The sequence below is a fragment of the Sphaerodactylus townsendi genome, linkage group LG05 (genome assembly GCF_021028975.2).
Source record: "Sphaerodactylus townsendi isolate TG3544 linkage group LG05, MPM_Stown_v2.3, whole genome shotgun sequence".
Taxonomy (NCBI): domain Eukaryota; kingdom Metazoa; phylum Chordata; class Lepidosauria; order Squamata; family Sphaerodactylidae; genus Sphaerodactylus; species Sphaerodactylus townsendi.
Window position 1 is genome coordinate 12950827 of NC_059429.1, and position 19382 is coordinate 12970208.

Consider the following 19382-nt stretch of genomic DNA (forward strand, 5'->3'; position numbering starts at 1 on the left):
GATCTTAACAAGGGCAGCAGTTGATTAGAGAATGCACCTAAGCCAAGCAGAGATTCCTGAATTTGAACCTGGAACACCAGCTGCTCTTAGCAGAGCCGCCATCAGAGGAAGACCCTGGAAAATGAATGAGGGAAGCTGATCAAAGTCCCCCACTTCTGGCAAAAGGATGCAAGAAGAAGATGAAGAAGAAGAAGAGTTGGATTTATATCCCCCCTTTCTCTCCTGTAGGAGACTCAAAGGGGCTGACAATCCCCTTGCCCTTCCCCCCTCACAACAAACACCCTGTGAGGTAGGTAGGGCTGAGAGAGCTCCAAAGAACTGTGACTAGACCAAGGTCACCCAGCTGGCGTGTGTGGGAGTGCAGACTAATCTGAATTCCCCAGATAAGCCTCCACAGCTCAGGTGGCAGAGCGGGGAATCAAACCCGGTTCCTCCAGAGTAGAATGCACCTGCTCTTAACCACTATGCCACAAAGCTATCTTCCACCACTGGTCCAGCACTGCCCGCTTCAAGCGTTGTCCAATAAAGACAACATTCATCCAGCTGGGCTAGTAGCGAAAAGCCTTGGAGAATGTTGTCCTTGGTGATTCTGGAACCCAGGGTCCATTTAGGGCGGGTACCAGCAAGAGCCTGGAATGAGCTGAATTCTCAAGCACCGGCAAGAGGAAACTAGGCGTGGTGCTCCAGATGCCGGTCTCAGAAAGCATGTCGATTAGTAACGGGCCTTCTGTGCAGGACTGCTAATGGCAATAAAGTTCAGAAGGCGCATATGCTTTCATCAGTGGCGGAGCCACAAGGGGACGGTGTGTGTGCACAGTGCACTGGGCGCACGCCTGGGGGGGTGCGGAAAATCGCCCCCAGTCACCTCCCCCTTCCCCCCCTGCAGCCCCCCCCCCCCCCTTCCCGTAGTACCTTCGTTCCTTTCTTTTTCCTAGAACTTTTTCAGGCTGAAAAAAAAGGCCTGTTCGCAGTGCAAGCTGAGGAACTACAGTTCCCAGGAGACCCTGGGGCTCACAAGGTCTCCTGGGAAGTAGTTCCCACCAGGCCGTTTTAAAGCCTGAACTACGAATAGGCCTTTTTTTCAGCCTGAAAAAGTTCTAGGAAAAAGAAAGGAACGAAGGTAAGTGTGGGAAGGGGGGAGTTGCCGGGCGGGGCAGGGGGGAGGTGGAAAATATAGACTGCGCACTGGGCACAATTTAGCCCAGCTACACCTCTGGATTTCATTGTGCTGTGGGGTGTGTGTGTGTCTTTCCTGCTGCAGTTACCCAAGACCCCTTCAACTGGGGACTGAGCCATTCACCTTCTGCAATAGCCATGACCTCTGCTGTTGAACTGTGGGATCTCCCCTCGGCATACAAAATGAAACGGGTTCTTTTTAAAAATGGGAAAGGGGGGAAATCTTTCATCTCCAACATGCAGGTTTTGAGTCACAGGATTTCTGATCACCTGTAAAGAACAATTTGTCTCAGCACTGTGAGTGTGTGGGATGTCGCTGGAAGGCAGCAGCTGAAGATATTATGAATGTGGAAAATTCAACCCTGGGAGGGTGGATTGTTAAGTTGTTGCTTTTCTAATATCCCAGAGATAAAAGTCACTCGACAAGAACAGAAGTGAGGGCACAGCGGGTATGAATCCAATGGAGGCGAAGGATACTCACCATTCTGAAAATCCTGGCAAGGGAAAGCGGCAGAAACCGTACAAGTTAAAGACAGCTGGCCACATGGTGTAGCTTAATTCACTTCCCAAAGTCGATGTTTGGATGATTTTATTTTTTTAATAGAGTTTGGATTTATACCTCACCTTTCTCTCCCGTAAGGAGACTCAAGGTGGCTTACAAGCTCCTTTCCCTTCCTCTCCCCACAACAGACCCCTTGTGAGGCAGGTGGGGCTGAGAGAATTGGGAGAGAACTGTGACTAGCCCAAGGTCACCCAGCAGGAATGTAGGAGTGCGGAAACACACCTGGTTCACCAGATAAGCCTCTGCCACTACACCATGCTGGCTCTACACCACAAGGAATGTAGGAGTGCAGAAACACACCTGGTTCACCAGATAAGCCTCTGCCACTCAGGTGGAGGAGTGGGGAAATCAAACCCAGTTCTCCAGATTAGAATCCACCTGCTCTTAACTGCTATATCACGCTGGCTCTCTTAAAGAAAAGGGAACGGGAGCTGCCGACAAAGGGAAAGTGAGCTTCTGGAAAGGCAGCCATCTCTTATTGCATCAAGTATTCAAAGATCAATTACCTCTGAACACAGGTTCTCTTCTGCTATCGCAACTAACATCTATGAACGAATCTATCCTCCATGGAATCAGCTTCATCTTTTTAAAAAGCTTGTGATGAGTTCCACGTATGGAATGAACTTGAACAGTTTTTCGTTGCAGGAACAAGACACCACTAGGAATTGGGTCTCTGAATTGTCAGACTTGCACAAACTCACAACACACACACACACAGCTCCTGCTACATACACTTTGATAGGCTCCCTGATCCCATCGCCGTGCGACCCGAGGCCATACCCCTCCTGCCAGCCCATCTTCTTGAGCATCTGGAACCCGATATTCTTCCCCGTCAGCTTCTTCTGCGAGAACTCCGTATCCTTGACCTGTTGAAATTGACAAGCAAGGGAGAAAAAGAAGAGTTGGACTTATATCCCCTCTTTCTCTCCTACAGGAGACTTAAAGGGGCTTACAAACTCCTTTCTCTTCCCCCAGGAGCAGCAGTGGGGTAGTGGTTAAGAGCAGGTATACTCTAATCTGGAGGAACCGGATTTGATTCCCCGCTGATGTCACTGCCCAAATAAGGAGCTCCCTCTGCCTGCTGGCTGGCTGGGTTTGACCAAGCCCAGCCGGCAGTCAGAGGGAGCTCCTTATTTGGGCAGTGACTCCCCCTGATGTCACTGCCCAAATATGGAGCTCCCTCTGCCTCCTGGGGTTTGACGAAGCCCAGCCAGGCACCCAGCCGGGGTGCCTCGGGGTTCCCCCTTCACCCTCCGAGGAGGGCAGCAACAAGCGGCTTCCCAGAGGCAGGGAGGTTGTCCCGCCCCCTCCCCCAGCCTCCTTGTGATTGATAGAAAATGGTGACTCGCGTATAAGCCAAGGGGGCTTTTCTCAGTCTTTAAACAGGGCTGAAAAACTCGGCTTATACGCGAGTATATACGGTATTTATATTTCAAATTTGGCTATATATTAGCCAATATGCAAGGAACATTTTTTTGCGTGGAAACTGGCTATCCCACACCACTCTGAAGAAGACCTATACAATGGTTAACAACCTAGGTGAGAACTGAGCCCTGTTTATCTCACAGCGTTGCTGTGGTGCTCCAAGTAACCCCACGTGCGCAAGCTGGGAACGGACGGGATCCAAATAGCAGCCGTTTCTGCGCCCTTACCTTTTTCCTCTTGTAAGACGTATAGCCCCGCGGTCGGTCGTAAGCAATCCGGACCGGTTCGTGGACTGCAAGGCAAACCAGAGGCGGGAGTCACTCCAAACAGGGGACAGGAAGCGCCGGGCCCGAGACCGCTTCCTGTTCCCAAAGGTCACGGGGAGTTTCCAATAGGGGAACCCCCTTCCTAGATCAGAGCCAGTGCTCCTGGTGGTCAATGTGGCCCTGATCCCATACTGGGGCCCCTGCAAAGAAGTCGCTGCCAGCCCTGCAACTGGATGACCTCTTACCTTGTGGCTCTTCAACGTGGCAGACCCTCTTCTGGGCTGGGAGCATGCCCACTTTCAAGGACTTGCTACTGATTCTCTTGCGCTGAGGAGGGGCACTGGAAGATGCCTGGCTGCCTGATTTTAGAGCGGCACCTTCTGAGGATGCCTGCCCTTCCTCCGCTGCGCTTGGCTCCTCTGTTTTTCCGGCACCTTCCGCCTCCTCCCCGCCCTCTCTTTCCGTTTCCATCTGAGAGGCCTCTTCCTCCGACTCAGCTTCTTCGTCCTCCTGCTCCTCCTCATCTCTCTCGTCGCCCTCCAGAAATTTCGGGCTTTGGCTGGGGTCAGCAGACCCTTCCACAGAACTGAAGCTGATGGAAGGGCACAGCTCATAGACTTTTGCACGATAGTACTTGAAGGCCAGACTCTCTCGATCCTGCAAGAACCTGGGAGGAAGACGCCAACAGGGCGGGGCAGACATCAACAAAACAAAACACTTGTGTTCGAGACCAGGATCAAAGCACTGCTCCAGAAACCTATTGAGGGCCCGGACTTCGAGGTGTGGAACTTCATTTCCCAAGACTCTCTCTGCTTCCACAAGGCCTACTGCCTTGCTGGGATCTGACTGCGGGTTTTTACCTACCAGTCCTCTGTACAAAAAGATACTTGGGCAGTGGCTAGTCCTGTTCAGAAATGTGGCTGACATCCACAGACTTTTATTCCCACGCCAGGCAGATGAACCAAAACAGCTTCCGGGCCAAGTGTCCTCAACCTTGAAGAAGCTACTGGTACCTGCGGTATGATGGGTGCAGCCACAAAACAGCTTCCACAGGAGGCGCAGCCAGACACAAAATGATTGCGATGACTTTACTTCAATTACACAGTGAAGATCCTTGTGCTGTGGTGGCAGCTGCTGCCAAAATAGTGTTTTTTTAAAAATGGCCCAGCCAATCAAATCTGTAATAGCCACTCAGAAGCCTCGATGGGGAAAAGCCCTACCTGGCCCCATCCACTAAAGACACCTGGTGGGTGCCATGGCACCCAGGGGCACGAGGCTGAGGACCCCATGCAGTGGTGGGATCCAAAAATTTTAGTAACAGGTTCCCATGGTGGTGGGATTCAAACAGTGGCGTAGCGCCAATGGGGCTGGGCGGGGCACGATGGGGGTGCGGCCGGGCATTCCGGGGGCGGGGCATTCCCGGGCGGGGCTGTGGCAAGGACGCAGCCGCTGCGCCGGTCCTTGGGCGGGAAGCGAATGCACGCAGGTGCAGGCTGCCACGCACGCTGGTGCACCTCCTGCTAGACTGCTTCAAGTTCTGCGCGCTACTGCTGAGAGGAGGGGCGTAACTAAGGCAAAAATCACGTGGCAAAATCACCCATTAGTAACCCCCTCTCGGCACACACAAATAATTAGTTACCTGCTCTCGGGAACCTGTGAGAACCTGCTGGATCCCACCTCTGACCCCATGGCCCAAACAAGCGGCTTATTTCCCCAAGCTTGCAGCAGGAGAACCCAAGCCCCGTGGGGAAATCCCTTGGGATAGAAAATGTCACCCACAAGGCCCAGGAGGCTTTGAGATACGATGCCATACCTCTGCAGCAGGCAGCGGGAAACAAAGACATCACTGGGGTGTTGTGTGGTTTCCGGGCTATACGGCCATATTCTAGTAGCATTTTCTGCTGATGTTTCACCTGCGTCTGAAGATGCCAGCCACAGATGCAGGTGAAACATCAGGAGAAAATGCTACTAGAACACGGCCACACAGCCCGGAAACCACACAACACCCCAGTGATTCCAACAGTGAAAGCCTTCAACAATACAAGGACATCACTGATGACCAAGGGAACTCCTGCTCAACCAGTGGCTCAGCAGTGGCATAGTGGTTAAGAGCAGGTGTACTCTAATCTGGAGGAACCAGGTTTGATTCCCTGCTCTGCCGCCTGAGCTGTGGAGGCTTATCTGCGGAATTCAGATTAGCCTGTGCACTCCCACACACGCCAGCTGGGTGACCTTGGGCTAGTCACAGTTCTTCTGAGCTCTCTCAGCCCCACCTACCTCACAGGGTGTTTGTTGTGAGGGGGGAAGGGAAAGGAGTTTGTAAGCCCCTTTGAGTCTCCTATTGGAGAGAAAGGGGGGGATATAAATCGAACTCTTCTTAAGGCAAGGTTTGGGCTCCTAAGAGGTTACCCTCTGCAGGTCAGGGCTGTGACTCCTGAGACCTCTGGGAAAGGGGCCAAGGCCGGCATGTGGTTAAAATGATTATAGTTATATGATGTATTTATAATTATGTTATTTTCTCCCCTTTCTTTAAATATAAATAACGAGGTAGACGCTTTTGAAAGTCAACACTCCCTGCATTAGACACCTTTCTGATTTGACTCTCAAAAGCTCACGCTCTTGAAATCTTTGCTAGTTTCTAAGGTGCTTCCGCACTCGAATTGCGCTGTTTGACTACAGACCAATATGGCTGCCCTCTTAGTAACAAAACTAAGACAGGTACGCAGTTGTTTGTCGGGGAAGGGAAATAACTTACCAAAGATCTGGGTTGTCAGCACTGTTATCAATGCTGAATTGCTCGATCTCTGGCCCAACTTGGGCTACGAACTTGGCCAGCTTCCCCGCCGTCGCCATAGTTTTTATGTCCACTGCAAAAGGCAAAAAGTATTCAAGAATTATGCCTGCAAAACAGGCCACTCTGAAACCACCCGGACACACAATGAATGTGTAGGCTTCAGACTCAACCAACCTATACAGCCAGGAAGGTAAATTTCTAAATGGGTACTCATAATCTCTGCAAGTAACCTGTGCAGTTTTTCTTGTCATTTATTCGTTAAGTTTGTTCATTAGCTGCCTTGTTTCCTTGCAGAGCTCAAGAGGCTTTGTAATACCAACCAACACAAGCCTTTATTGGCATATAAAACAGGACAAAATTTTAAAACAAAACAAGGTTAAGAAATACAGTTAAAATTACTAATTTCCAGTATAAAATTTGCAACAGTTTCACAAAAGAGCACATCAGAGCTGTTCAGGAGATTGGGTATCTTATAACAGTCATGCCACTGAGAACATTGCAAGAAAATGGAATTCAAGTATTTCATGCGTATCTTATTGTATTTAGGGCATAGAAACAGAGAACGGTCCAGGAGTGAACTTTCAAACCGTGAAGTCAAATCACATGAACAAACTCTTTTAGAACGCTCCATATTCTTAAATCTTCCCCTCCAGCAGAGCTGATGGCAGCAGATCTTGCAGTGAGCCAAGGCTCTCCTCTGGCCTGGGATTAATCAGCAGATCTAAGATATGCTGCATGTGAATTCCACGCTCGCATGGGATTAATAATGTAGTCGGAGAACAGATTGTCTTGGCAGCACGAGTCAAATTATGAAAATCAAGATCCAAGAGCCTATTCTTAACTAGTCTGAAGGCTTCCACCTTTGTGAGCATAAGGAGTGATTCCAAGGGGAAACCAATAGCTTCAACGTTTCTAAAGATCAACGATATGCACCATTCTGAAATAAAGTGATCTGATAACAGAGAGGAAATATAGCTATTGGATCCCACTAGAAAATGTATATGCAGCCAATATTTTATGGCCCTTATCCATGCCAAGGTTTCTAGAGTTGTTTGGCCCATCTCAATGCACAACGCAGCATAAGGCACACATCTAGGGAGCCCCATTAGTTTCCGAAGGAATTTGGAATGTAATAAATTAAATGATTTATTTATTTCCGAAATCCAAATGGGGGTTGTAATACAACTACAATACATAAGAAGCACGAAAATACATAAAACCTAAATTTCTGACTGGCTGTGGTGGGTTTTCCTGGGCTGTGTGGCCGTGGTCTGGTGGATCTTGTTCCTAACGTTTCGCCTGCATCTGTGGCTGGCATCTTCAGAGGTGTACCACAGAGGGAAGTCTGTTACACACTGTGTCCAGCGAGAAGGGAATGTTTTAGTGGGGTATAAATGGTCATGTCCCCGGGTGGGGAACCAATTAGTAAGTGTTTGGGTGGAACTTGCTAGGCAAACGTGTGGATGATAATATAGTATTGCAGGTGGGGGTTTTCAGTCCAGGGAGTGATTCACATTTGCATTCCCTGCAGCAGCAGCATTGGTGAATGCAAATCCTGTGTTTGGGTGGAGTCCATTATCCATGAACTTAGCATGCCCTTGGCCTTTCCTTCTCATGTTTTTAAGCACTGGCAGTCAAGCTTTGTTAATTCTCAGAGTCTCTTCTTGCTTGTTGAAGTTGCCTTGGTGTTTGTGAATTTCATTGGCCTCCCTGTGCAGTCTGACCTAGTAACCTTCCGAATTGTCCAGAATTTCAGGGTTCTCAAATAAAATGGGATGCCCAGTTTTGATTAGGACGTGTTCTGCTACTGCGTATTTTTCAGGATCGTTATTTTTCAGGATGGTGAAGCTGACAGTGCCTTCGACAATACACTAAATTTCTAAAATCATGATTTAGGGCTGCTTTAACCAAAGGCTGTCCTAAATACAGCCATTTTTTAGCTGCTTCGCAGGTCGGAAGTGAGGGCGCTGAGCACGCCTCCTTGGGGAGAATTTTATGATGAAAATTGAATGTTCATTAGAATAGTATTTCTTAAAACAGTTCTGGGATGGAAAGCTGCAACAATTTGCCTTCCTGCTTTCTCCCAAACTGGGCCAGGGACAAATCTAAGCTCCTCTATGACTGGCAACATCTTTCCAGTGCCTCACAGATGACCAGAGGAGCTCTCCTCGGTGAACACCATTGCAACCAGATAATTCTTTTTTCTATTAAGATGTACAGGTATCAAGAATTCCAGGCTGGCTCCTCCGAGATAGTTATGGACTACAGTTCCCACCATCCCCTGCCAGCATGATGCTGGCAGGGGATGATGGGAACTGTAGTCCATAACATCTGGAGGGCCACGAGTTTGACACCTGTGCTCGGACTAGAGCTATCAGGGACTGGACCCGGATCTTCCTGCATGCTTCATCTGAGTCATGCTCCTTCCCCAAATAAACTGCAGACACAGGAAACTGCCTTCTCAGTCGCTCTTGTCTATTTGGCAACAGTTTTCCAGGACTGCATGCAGAGAAGACCCAGCACTGGAGTTGCTGGGGATTGAGCCTGAGCGCAAAACGTGCGCTCTACCGCGTCTCTGCTGTCATAAACTGTAAGGCAGGAAAGGGGGTTTAAAATACCGCATATACTCGAGTATAAGTCAACCCGAGTATAAGTCGAGGCACATAATTTTACCGCAAAAAACTGGGAAACTTATTGACTCGAGTATAAGTCTAGGGTGGGAAATGCAGCAGCTGCTAGTTTACTAGTAACAAATCTTGACTTGCATTTTGCAGTCTTTAAATGCTACAAGTGCAATGGAATCTCTCTCCAAGAGAGCATTGACTATGCTCTTATAATCCAGTAACACAAATCTCTTCAAGGGCACAGATTAATACCTAACACGCATTACCAGAGCCAATGGAGCAACTCTAATTGCAAAGACTGTGGCTTTATCAAAGCTGGAGGATTTACAAGCCTAGCTTTACATAAAAACACAAAGGGGAATGGTGAATTTAATACTCAAAAGTTGGATGCAGGCAGAATGCTTCTGCCACAGCTGGTGTGATCTCCTTTCTCTGTGGGCCACAGCTCTGGCGGCCATCTTGGAATTACCGTATATACTCGAGTATAAGCCGAGGGGGGCTTTTTCAGCATTAAAAATGTGCTGAAAAAGTTGACTTATACTCGAGTACATACGGTAATCTAGCACGAGATGTTTGATTCAAAATAGCCACCTTGGAGTCTTAGGAGTGAAAAGGCAAGACAGACAAAATCAAACACAGCCCTGGGTGTGTGTGATACTTTCTGCACATTAGTTTCATTGAGATCTGGTCTTTAAAAAGGTCGCCATCAGGCCTGCTGCCTCAGTTAATTGTGAGTATCTTTTAAGAGAGTGAAAAGTGTTAAAATAAATAAAATGTACAAAGGGAGGGGAGAGAGGAAGACAGAAGATCACTGGACGTCACCTACCATCAGTGAACTGGCTTTCCACGGACGGGGCGGGTTCTGGAGCTTCCATGCAGGGCCCAGCAACCGGTACTTCCCCCGCGGACTGCGGCTCTTCGGGGTCATTGCTACAGGCAGCAGGGCTGGCTTGGTCCAAGGAGGTGCTCCCCTCCATGGATGCGGCAGAGCCCTGGCTGTGCTGCTGCTTGAGCATCGTTCCGGCTGACAGGAGCGTCTGGGTCCCGACCGTTGCTTTCTTGACTCTCCTGGCTCTGGCCGCCAGCTGCAGGATCCCAGGCCGCTTCCTCCGGAAAAGCCTCCTCTTGATGCTGGCGACTTTCCTTGCGTACAACATCGCCCTCACCGATTCCGAGGCACGCTCCTCAGGGGTCTTCTTCTCCTTCGGCTCCTCCTTGGGCGTGGCCATCAGCCGCTCCATTTCTGCCAGCTTCAGCTTGTAATATTTGTACTCCAGGCTCTCTTTGTCGAGCAAAAACCTGGTTTTGTTAGGGAAAAGGGAAGGAAAGTCGGTTAGGGGGTGGGGAAAACCTTCATGCTAGGACAGCAGCCCCATCTACTCATCTTGCAAGCCACCTTTTTGCTATAATTTGTGGGTCTGATGCACAAATGGAGAGCAAAGGGCCCATTTGCACCACCTGTTTCTCTTTGCCCTGCAGAACAAGGTCAGTCAGCAGCAAAGACGATTGGCTGTCAGCACAGGCAGGTTTGGGGAGTCTGGCTCCTCCCGTGGGCTTGCAGCTTAATGGGTCCCTGCTGCCCCCCAGGGGGTTACAAACAGGTCCCAAATTCAGAAAGGTAGAATACCATAGCATACTATTCTGGGCCACTGTGCTGAAGGGAGTCAGTGTTCTCTGACCAGTTGGTTCCCCCACACAAAGGGCTCTTCAAGCATGCAGCCTCTTCTACAGTGAGCAGCAATGGAGGCCTTGGCAGAGCCCTCTGCTCATTTACTGATTTAGAGCATTCCCAGGCCTCTTTCCCCACTATGTAGGTGCTTCTGTTTGCTCATCTAGGCTCAGCAGCAGTGCTCAATAGCTGAGATGCACATGGCGCAAAGAGCCCTGCCAAAGCCTCCACTGATGGGAAACAGACGGCAGAGAGCCCTTTGCGTCAACGCTGCTTTAAGGAAAACGCCCCAGAAATGCAAGGTCACATTCATACGTTCTTATGCACAGCAGTCCTCAGAAGGGACAGTAGAAGACAACTCTCTCCCCTTACCTCCCCCACTGCCTACACACACGTATTTGAGTTGATATCAGGGGCTTTATTATTATTATTAATTTTTTATTTAAATAATGAGCCCTACATATTAAAAAACAAACAAACAAAGAGGCATACAGGGTGCTTTAAAAAAATAAAGGAAAAAAATTAAGTTTTGCCCTGATCCTCTGGAAATTCTGGCCAAAGGTTCAACTGTTATTGGCATTCAGTGATCACAGCGCAACTGGGGGGTGGGGTGGGCGGTTGTCTCTGTGCCTGAATGATTTCAAAGCAGATTCCAGGCGACACATTCATTTTTTTGCACTAAATGAAAAAAAGACAGCTATAGGACCATAAGATTCGATACCAGAAACATGCTCAAATGGGAACCTCCACATGTATCTGGATGATTGGTCAGTTGGCCATCCCGGCAGGGGCTGATGGGGATCGTAGTCCATGAACATCTGGAGGGTCAGAGCTGGACACAAGTGAGATAGACCATGTATTGTCGAAGGCTTTCACGGCCGGAATCACTTGGGTGCTGTGTGGTTTCCGGGCTGTATGGCCGTGTTCTAGCAGCATTCTCTCTTGACGTTTCGCCTGCATCTGTGGCTGGCATCTTCAGAGGATCTTCTGAAGATGCCAGCCACAGATGCAGGCGAAACGTCAAGAGAAAATGCTGCTAGAACACGGCCATACAGCCCGGAAACCACACGGCACCCAAGAGATAGACCATGTTTTGGCCAAATGGTCAGTGCATATATGATGTCCAACTCAGAATGGGACGGCTCTGTGATATGAAGCTCCCTATATAAAGTTGGGTCTGGGGGTTGCACACTCTCTCTGTCACACTAACACACAACTAACCGATCTCATAGGGCTACTGCAAGGGTGCACAAAGGAGGGAAACTGCCCTGCCTGTTTCCCTAATTCCCCTGGGGAAAACTCAAGACTAAGCGATTTACCAGTATTTGGGGTCGCTGTTCAACTTGGCTTTCTCTTTGCCCTTCAATGAGCCAGAAATCATGAGGTTCACCAGCTTTTCAATAGTATCGGCAATTTTTCGGTCAGCACGCTCCAGGACTGCGAAAGACAGAACAATTCAATATGGATTAGAATGGCGGCGGGGCATTTTCACGAGCAAATCTATTCAACTGGGAAACAGAGCTACATTCTGGAAACACAACAGGAATCTGGCAATACTATGTGAAATCGGTTCTTCAGCAATGTGACAGCTGGCAGAGCACTGAGGATAAGAGAAGGAATATTGTGCTCTGCATTCCTGCCACAACATTTCCCACCACGGTCACTATTTAGTTTCAGAGGGCAGCCATGTCGGTCTGAAGTAGAACAGATAGGATTCAAGCACAGAAGCACCTTAGAGACACAACAAGATTTTCAGGATATGAGCTTTCGAGGGTCCAAGCTCCCTCTGCCAGGCACAAGCTTGTATTATGGTAAGATGATAAGATTGGTTTGCAAGAGACCTCCTTACTGCTAATTTTAGAGCTGATTTCTGGAATATTCCTTTGGTCTGATGGCTTGGGGCCTCAATCTGGAATATTCCTTTGGTCCGAAGCTGATGGTTTGGGGCCTCATTCTGGAATATTCCTTTGGTCTGAAGCTGATGCTTTGGGAACAAGCTTGCATCTGACAAAGTGAGCACTGAATCTCAAAGGCTCGTAGGTCTCTAAGGTGCTACTGTAGTCAAATCTAGCTGATCTCTGCCACAAGATTACTAGATGGCCTTGAGTAAGACACTTTCCCTCATTTAGTCACCTGCAATTGGGGAGGTAGATCCTTGCAAGACTGTCATGCAATTTACAAGATAATGTTTGGGGATTCATTTATCTGTGTTCTACAATAAAGCTTACTGTGTGCACCAACCTACTGACAACTATAAACTTCACTTCAGTGTATTGTCAAAGACATTCATGGCTGGAAGCTAACAGGTCGCTAGGTGTTTTAAGCCAGGTGGTTATGGTCGGGAAGACACAGCTCCTAATGTTTTGCACGGATCTATGCCTGGTATCTTCAGAGGCGCATTGTGGTAAGACATGTTTCTCACCATGGCACAGTGTAGAGCAGTGGTGGCGAACCTTTGGCACTCCAGATGTTATGGACTACAGTTCCCATCAGCCCCTGCCAGCATGACAGATTGTAGTCCATAACATCTGGAGTGCCAAAGGTTCGCCACCACAGGTGTAGAGTGATTGTGTGGTAAGGATATCAGACACATACAAATGTGCTTCACCTCCCAAACCCACAATCACGCCACATTGTGCCACAAAGAGAACCAGATCTCAAAATGACATGCCTCTGAAGATGCCAGCCGTAGATGCGGGCAAAACGTTAGGAGCAAAAACTACCCAACTACAGCCACACAGCCTGGAAAACTCACAACTGTCACTTCACTTGGAGCACCTTATGAGGAGAGGCTGCAGCGTTTGGGACACTTTAGTTTGGAGAGGAGACGTCTGAGGGAGAATGTGATTGAAGTCTATAAAATTATGCATGGGGTAGAAAATGCTGACAGAGAGAAATTTTTCTCACAATTCTAAAACTAGGGGGCATCCATTGAAAATCCTGGGGGGAAGAATTAGGACTAATAAAAGGAAACATTTCTTCATGTGACGCGTGATTGGTGTTTAGAATATGCTGCCACAGGAGGTGGTGATGGCCACTAACCTGGATAGCTTTAAAAGGGGCTTGGACGAATTTAAGGAGGAGAAGTTGATCTGTGGCTACCAATCTTGATCCTCCTTGATCTGAGATTGAAAAGGCCTTAGCAGACCAGGTGCTCGGGAGCAGCAGCAGCAGCAGCAGCAGGCCATTGCTTTCACATCCTGCATGTGAGCTCCAAAAGGCATCTGGTGGGCCACTGCGAGTAGCAGAGAGCTGGACTAGATGGAGTCTGGTCTGATCCAGCAGGCTCTTTCTAAAGTTCTTATGTTCACTTCAATAATTCCCTGGGACAGTTTTCCATGGCTCAAAAAAAAAGCACCGCAAAGAAACTGCCGATTATTTTATGCCACGCCTGGGTTTGTACGCTTTGGAAGAAAACTCCAAGTGGCCATACTTTGGGGACCTTGTTCATGATCAGGTGACCACATCCTAGGACAACAACACTGCAGAGCAACTTCTCTAAGCATTTCACTGTGACAAAGATCCTTGTCATTCCTGTGCTGAGAAACCTGAACTGGCTACCCATCTGTTTCTGGGCTCAGTTCAAAATCCTGGTCCAGTGTTTCCCAACCTTTTCGAGGTCAGGGTACCCTTGACCTCACTCTTCATATCTCACGGTACCCCTGCCGCCACCCTCCACCTTCCCCTCCCATTGCCCCCAGCTTGGGTTACACACACACCCCACCTTCCCTCCCAGGGCAGGCAAAGGGAAGCACTGGGGTGGTGGGGCTAAGCCGACCTTGTGGCAGGCCCTGCCCCATGGGCCAGCCTCCATGTCCTTGGCTGGCTACCGTGGGAGACACCACAAAAATGAGGGGGGGGGGGGCGGTAGTGTTGCTGCGGTACCCCTGGGACATGCTCACGAGAATGGCTGTCCTGGTCCTTAACAGGAAGGCTCTAAATTGCTTGGGGCTAGGATATTTGAGCAACCATCTCCCCATGTATCTCCTAGCCTTCCAAAGTTAAGATACCTTTGCCCTTGGTGTGCCCTCTCTTGGCACTTTCTTGTGAGATGAGGCAGGATATAGACAGGACATTTTCTGTGGTGGCACCCTACCTTTGGAGTTCCATCCCCTTTGAGGCTTGCCTGGCATCGACTTGACTTCCTTTTCCACTACGGGCGAAAAGTAATATTTTTGTGCAGGCTGTTTTAAAAAGAGTTTTACCTCATCGCCTTTTAGAAGCATCAGTGGTGTAGTGGTTAAGAGCAGGTGCATCCCAATCTGGAGGAACCGGATTTGATTCCCCGCTCTGCTGCCTGAGCTGCGAAGGCTTATCTGCAGAATTCAGATTAGCCTGTATATTCCAGCACATGCCAGCTGGGTGACCTTGGGCTAGTCACAGTTCTTCAGAGCTCTCTCAGGCCCCACCTACCTCACAGGGTGTTTGTTATGAGGGGGGGAAGGGAAAGGAGTTTGTCAACCCCTTTGAGTCTCCTATAGGAGAGAAAGGGGGATATAAATCCAACTCTTCTTATTCTTTTACTAGTCTGCTCATGTTTATGGATAGTTTTATGTGGTTATAGCAGAGGTAGTAGGGCGGATCCTTGAGATCTCCAGATGGATTACATACTCCACTGACCTTCTGCCAGCTATGGCCACTGGCCATGCTGGAAGGGGCTGATGGGAATTGTAGTCCATAACATCTGGAGTGCCAAAGGTTTGCCACCACAGGTCTAGTGTTTTGCTCTTTCATGCTCTGGTTTTTAATCACAAGGCGCCTTCTACAGGAATCTGAAAAGGTGGCGTACAAATAGAAATATGGCATAGAAATATTCTAAATAAACGAATCAGAAACAAAGGGGAGTAAAGGGGGATTTTTTTGCCCAGATAGTTTCCAAAGGGTTTATGGAAAAAAAGTGAGAAGTCCTAAATTATCTATGGATAAACTCCTCTGCCATAAATATGAACGTAGTGCTAATTCTACTGTTGTACTGTTGTCTATGCCAATAAAGACTTGCTTCTTCTAGTGCTCATTATATTTGTTTGCAAGCTATTTCCTTACCCTTAATTTTAGGCCTCTGGTTTGGAGCGGATGACTCCGGAGCAGATGACTCCGGAGCCTCTTTCTTCAACACAAGCGGGCAACCGCTCTTCTCCAGCCAGTTCTGCAAAACCTCAATGTATTCTCTCCCAAACAAGGCCGAGGTGTCGAAATTGGGGTACATGGTGGGCGGGGGAGCCGATTCCTGGATGCCAATCGCCTCCAGGATTTTCTCCTGCCGGTACGCGGACGCCAGGGCAAAGGTCTGCCCCAAGAGCGCCAGGGACTTGCGGCAAAGGGAAATGGTGGTCTCAAAGGTGGCGGCCATCTGCACCCGGTCGCTGAGGCTGTCGGTCTTGATGCTCAGCTCGTGAGCATTGCAGGCCATCAGGAGGGGGGTGCTGCTTTTCAGGAGGCGGTCCTGCAGCCACATCATGTATTGGTCAAAAGGTTTGATGACCTTGAAGAAGCAGTTCTTGGTCACCACCGCCTTCTTCTCCAGAAGCAGGTTCAGGAACTCGTTGTCCACCTTTGAGTTTTCGCTACCGCATGCGTAAGCGGGCTTGACGCACGGAGAAGCAGAAGTCTCGTGCTCGAAGCCTAGGAGCACTTGAAGGACGCAGCACTACAAGACGCCTCCGCTTCCAGCAGAAGAGCACCCGCAGTCTCAATATTCCGGGTCTTTTTTTCTTGATCTGGTAGGAACCCAGCCTTAATTTTGATTATTTCGACGCCGAAGTCGAAGATGTCGAACTGCTGGTCAGTTCAAATTGCCTCCGATCCGTATGCATCGTTGTAATCTAGGTTACCGGACGAGCCCTCCTCGAGGGCCAAATTTGGTCTCCGTTGTTGGGGCTTATTGAAGGCATCATTCTCGCTTGGGCGCATCAGGATGACCTTCCATTGATCATCTGTTAGCCAGCCTTTTATTCTCCCATTTCTTGATGGTACCAGCCATGTTCGCTTTGTTTTTAGCCATGCCTCGAGTGGCCATGCCCCGTTTCCCCCTCCCTCTGCCGCCACGCAAAGATGAACTGAATTCTGTCTCGAGCTCAAATCCGTATTCCAAGTCACTACTCTGACTGCGTACGGTGCTGAAATCCTCTTCCAAATGCCCCAGAGATCTAAAATCACTCAGCAGCTCTGAAGAACCGTAGTCAATATTGTAGAGCCTAGAGGTCTTCCGAGGAGATACTTGGTCGTATTCCCGTTTCCGAGTTGCTGGGCGGTCGTACTCACGATCCCGGTTAGATGGTCCCTCATAATCCCGATCCAAGGAAGACGAATGGCCATAGTCTCGCTCCTGGGAAGTTGTAGGGGCGTACTCTCGGTTCCGTGGAAGGGTGTGACTGTAGCTTTTGGTGTAGTAGTCATCTTCCTCTGCGACAGGGCTGCTAGATCTATAGGTCGGCAGTGAAAAGTCCTCTTGGGGGTCTTCTCTCCAGTCACTACGTGGGCCCTCGGTATCATCCGCAAAGTCATCATCATAGCGTGTGCGTACGACTGGCCGCGACTGAACTGCAGAGAGAGACACATTTGCTTACCAAGGTAATACTGGCCGAAGAGCAAGATTAGCCTAAGAGCTTTCCGACACCCGATATTATGAATGGGGCATTTTAAAAAATACAACCCACTGGCACAAATCTACACCCTTACCTGCTAACTCTGGTTATGAGATACCTTTCCAGACCTCCAGGACAAATCCTTCATATTACAAGTGTTGGCTCTCCTTTTTGGTTGACTGGCTTCAACACAGTCAGAAAGCAGGAGTTTCGGGGAAAAATGGAAATTATATTTCTTGCATCGTACTGATACGTCCAAATGTCTTAGAGAACGAAGAAAGGTAACTAAAATATGTTCAAAAACGGTTCCAGTACACTATTATCTGCAGATGTTTTTGAGAAGTAAGAAGGGCACCTGCTTGATTTGCTGTTAATATAATTAAGGTGTGGCAGATATTTCGTTTATTCTGATCTTTAAAAGACTAATCTTAACAGAGTTCTACTATTTGAATAATGATAGATAAGAATGGCTTTATACAGCTTAGAAAATGATAAAAGTCAAGACTTGCTCTATACATAAATACATATACATAAAGACATATATATTTATACACACCCACATATATACATACGTGCATAAATTTTGCCATTTTAATTCCTGAAGGTTTATTCAGTCACTTGTTATATTTATTATATTATGCTATGCTTTTCTTTCTTTAAATATTTTGCTATTATATTATATTATGCTTTTCTTTCTTTAAATATAAAATATATAAAAATAAAGCCCCCTCCTGAAAAAAGACCAATTGGGAAACTATTTTTTAACCCACATTCAGAGTGTGTGGCTGACCTTCCCCTTCCTACCGAATACCAGGTCACGTTTAAAGTTCTGGTTCTAACCTTTAAAGCCATTCGCGGTCTCAGACCTGCATACCTAACGGACCATCTCTCCCTGTATCATCCTTCTAGGCCCCTCCGCTCTTCAGAGGTGGACCTAATGGTGATCCCCGGCCCCAAAGCGGTCCAGCTGGCCCCTACCTCCAGGAACAGGCTCCCCAGGTGAGATTGGGTCTCAAGGGACATACAGAGTTTGCAAGGAGCCTGTCAAAGCGGACCTGTTCCACCAGGCGTTTGCCACAGCCGAGGTAACATCCCGAGCATCCTCCGCTATATAGTGAACATCTGGCCTCCTGTGGGCACAAGAAAGGGGGAGGGGTGGGAGTTTGAAGCCGTCTGCAATTTATATATGGTTCTTTTAATTATTGGGTAGTGATTGTTTTAGCTGTTTTTAATGTTCTATGATTGATGCTGGACAGCGCCCTGAGCCCTCCGGGGGAGGGCGGTAAATAAATGTAATTAAATAAATAAATAATAAATACCGGCAAAGCTTATACATAACCTAACAGAAGTGCCTTCTCTTCTTACTATATCCAGGAGTGAAGTGGGTGGCTTGTACTAATTACGAAAGAACCACAGCAAGGAAATCAACCAGATAACATAAAGATGTTTGACTACTTAAGAGGACTCTGCAGGCGAGCCGAGAAATGTGATTTTGTAAATTAATCAATAGGGAAAAATAGCAAAGTCCCTAATGCCATAGGAGCCACAGAATCAGGGACGTATCGCCAATGGGACATGGGGTAACCCATGTCCCTGGGCACACATAGACCTGGGCGCTCGCACCAGCTCCAGGCGATAGACCTGGACACCGGCGTTGGCTCTGAGCAGTAGACCTGGACGACGGCACAAGCTCCAGGCAGTAGACCTGGACGCTGGCGCAGGCTCCAGGTGGTAAACCTGGGCTCTGGGCAGTAGACCTGGGCGCCTGTGGAGAGGGGTGTGTGTGGAAAATTCAGATTTTGTCTCCGGGCTCCATTTTTCCTAGATATGCTTCTGCACAGAATTGAAGGGGAAAGGGCAGAAGAACAGCCTGGTCATGCCCCTCACAGTTGATAGATCCTTGGAGGATGAAGTGTGATTCCCCTATCTCAGTGACGGCGAACCTTTTCGAGACCGAGTGCCCAAATTGCAACGCAAAACCCACTTATTTATCGCAAAGTGCCAGCATGGCAATTTAACCTGAATACTGAGGTTTTAGCTTAGAAAAATCACAATTTGGGGTGTGCATTACTCAGAAATTAGCTTGGTGAAGCAACCGTGCAACATTTTAATGGGTGAATCACGACCCTAGGAGGGTTTACTCAGAAGCAAGGCCAGCCTAGATGTGTGTTATTATTATTGGTGGGGGTGATTTTCTCAGCCTCTCATATTGACGATCCCTGTCTTGTAGCGTGCCACATGAGAGAGGGCTCTGAGTGCCACCTCTGGCACACGTGCCATAG

At 48.4% G+C, this 19382-nt stretch overlaps 1 protein-coding gene across 1 annotated transcript in view; it reads right to left on the reverse strand.

Moving 5' to 3' along the window:
• The window catches only part of SUGP2 (SURP and G-patch domain containing 2), a 29637-nt gene that overhangs the window by 6345 nt on the left and 3910 nt on the right, over positions 1-19382 (reverse strand). The window contains 9 exon segments of the mRNA XM_048498818.1: positions 2471-2604; positions 3391-3455; positions 3675-4096; positions 6185-6296; positions 9674-10146; positions 11836-11953; positions 15560-16072; positions 16075-16457; positions 16459-17056. Coding sequence (XP_048354775.1) covers positions 2471-2604; positions 3391-3455; positions 3675-4096; positions 6185-6296; positions 9674-10146; positions 11836-11953; positions 15560-16072; positions 16075-16457; positions 16459-17056 — 2818 coding nt within the window.